Source organism: Nannochloropsis gaditana (assembly GCF_000240725.1).
Source record: "Nannochloropsis gaditana CCMP526 unplaced genomic scaffold scaffold1066, whole genome shotgun sequence".
Taxonomy (NCBI): Eukaryota; class Eustigmatophyceae; order Eustigmatales; family Monodopsidaceae; genus Microchloropsis; species Microchloropsis gaditana.
This window is the reverse complement of record NW_005802887.1, coordinates 6,096-7,949: the sequence shown is the minus strand read 5'-3', so window position 1 is coordinate 7,949 and position 1,854 is coordinate 6,096. Positions and strand designations below refer to the sequence as shown.

Genomic DNA, 1,854 nt, shown 5'->3' with positions numbered 1-1,854 from the left:
GGGGGGGGGGGGGAGGCAGGGAGGAGGAGAGAGTAGCAGGGAGGCAATGTCCAGTTCTTTGGAGTGATGCTGCCCAGTGGAACTCATGAAAGAGCCGTCATTGCTCTCCCTGACCTCCTCCGGACCCTCCCACTCAGTTCTCCTCCTTCGTGGCTGCCCAATCTGCCTCCCTCTCCCTCTGCTTCTACCGCCTCGTTCATCATCGCGATCCAGTGCCTCACCTGCCTCCTGCCTGTGCGTCCCGGGGGAGGGAAGGAGGAAGGAGAGGGGAGGAAGGAAAGAAGAAGGGCAACGGGGTGATGTCTGGGGCCGTAAAGGGTGTCAGGGGGGGGTTCTGAAGAGATGCGCCGGCGTGACGGAGGCCATGACCGCCTGCTTCCTGACTTACTCATCTTCGGCTTACCGCGCTCTTTGCCCGGTCCCTTTCTTCCCTCTCTTTTTTGCCTCTTCTGATATAATTCCCTCTGATCTCCACCCATCCTTGGCCCTTGCCCCCTAGCTTTCGGCTTCCACCATTCCCCCTTCGAAGTCTTCTATACGAAGAATGAGACCTACTACCACATTTGCGACGCCACGGGCGAGGACAAGCACTGCTCGGACCACTACCTGATCGATCCCAGCATCAAAGATCACCTCAATTATCTCGGTACGATCTCCCCATCCCCTTCCCTCCCTTTTCTGTTCGGTCCTTCCCTCCTTGTCATGTCCGTCTGTCTCGAGGCTTGGGTGGCGGTGGGCCCCCCGCCCACGGCCGACCGAGAATTGCCTCTCTCTCTCGTCCCCTCGTTTGCCCAATTGCTTCTTACCTGAGCTTTTCCCCCATGGGGGCTTCCTCTTGCTTCCGTAGGAGTTCTTTTTGGGGGGGAAGAGGTGGAGGGGCGCTTGCAGGAGTTGATGCATTCGACGGGGTGGGAGATGGAGGCCTCCGTGCTTGTGAGCGCGTCTTAAACAGAGAGAAGGCGGTAGACCGTGACAAAAAGGAGGATAGGGAGCGAGAAAGGGGATGAGAGGAAAGGAAGAAAGCCGCGTAAGATGGTGAGGGACTCGAGGTGGAGTGCGCGGAGGGAAAAGAGCTTTGATGGACGCCATCGTCTTAAAGCACGTAGAGGCAAACAGAGGTGCAAGTACTGTTGTGAATTTTTAAAAGGGGAATGTATACAAGCAAAGTAGGGTTTGATGTGGATATGGGAAGAGAACAAATAATCCCTTCGGGCAGGAGAGGCGATGGCCAAGAGACATAGGCTCCCCACACTGTACAGATCAAGGAGGGGCAGATACACCTTACATTAAAGGAGATCGTGAGAAAGCAAAGCAAGTGGTAGCGAAGAGAAGGATTTTGCGCCCTGCCGAATATACACCGTTACTTGTGTCCGAATCTTCCTTTTCCCACCCTCACCTCCCTCTTGTTCTCTTCCTCCGCCACATCTTGAGGGCCTCAGCCTAACAAACGACTCTCTTCCCCATCGACCACCCGGGCTTCTGCCTCCACAATCCTTCCCGCCCCCTCCCTCGTTACTGTCTTCTCGCTTCCTTGGTGTAAGCGCGCTAGACTCCTCGCCTGCCTCACCCTCCCGCCGTCCCCACCATACCAACGAAACAGCTTCCATCCCTCCATCCACCCGGTCCCGATCAAGGAGAGGAGGAACAGACGGCCCCACTCCCTTGGGGGTAGAGGTACGACTCCCAAGGTCTTGGCGAGGGAGGGGAGGAGGAGGAGGAGGAGGAGGAGACCGAGCACCGCCCCTGCCCAGACCAGGAAGGCAGGATTGGAGGCCAAGCCTTTAAGGAGGAGGGGCTGATGGAGGGAGCGGAGTTGCCAGGCAAGGAATACATGCCCGAGGAGCCAGCCGTTGA

At 57.4% G+C, this 1,854-nt stretch overlaps 1 protein-coding gene across 1 annotated transcript in view; it reads right to left on the bottom strand.

The window, feature by feature from the left end:
* Positions 1 to 1,781: 1,781 nt before the first annotated feature.
* NGA_0717400 (p-type had subfamily ic) overlaps positions 1,782 to 1,854 on the bottom strand; it is a gene marked incomplete at its 3' end in the record, with an annotated part of 731 nt that continues 658 nt past the window's right edge. The window contains exon 2 of the mRNA XM_005852590.1: positions 1,782 to 1,854. This exon is cut by the window's right edge and continues 527 nt beyond it. Coding sequence (XP_005852652.1) covers positions 1,782 to 1,854 — 73 coding nt within the window.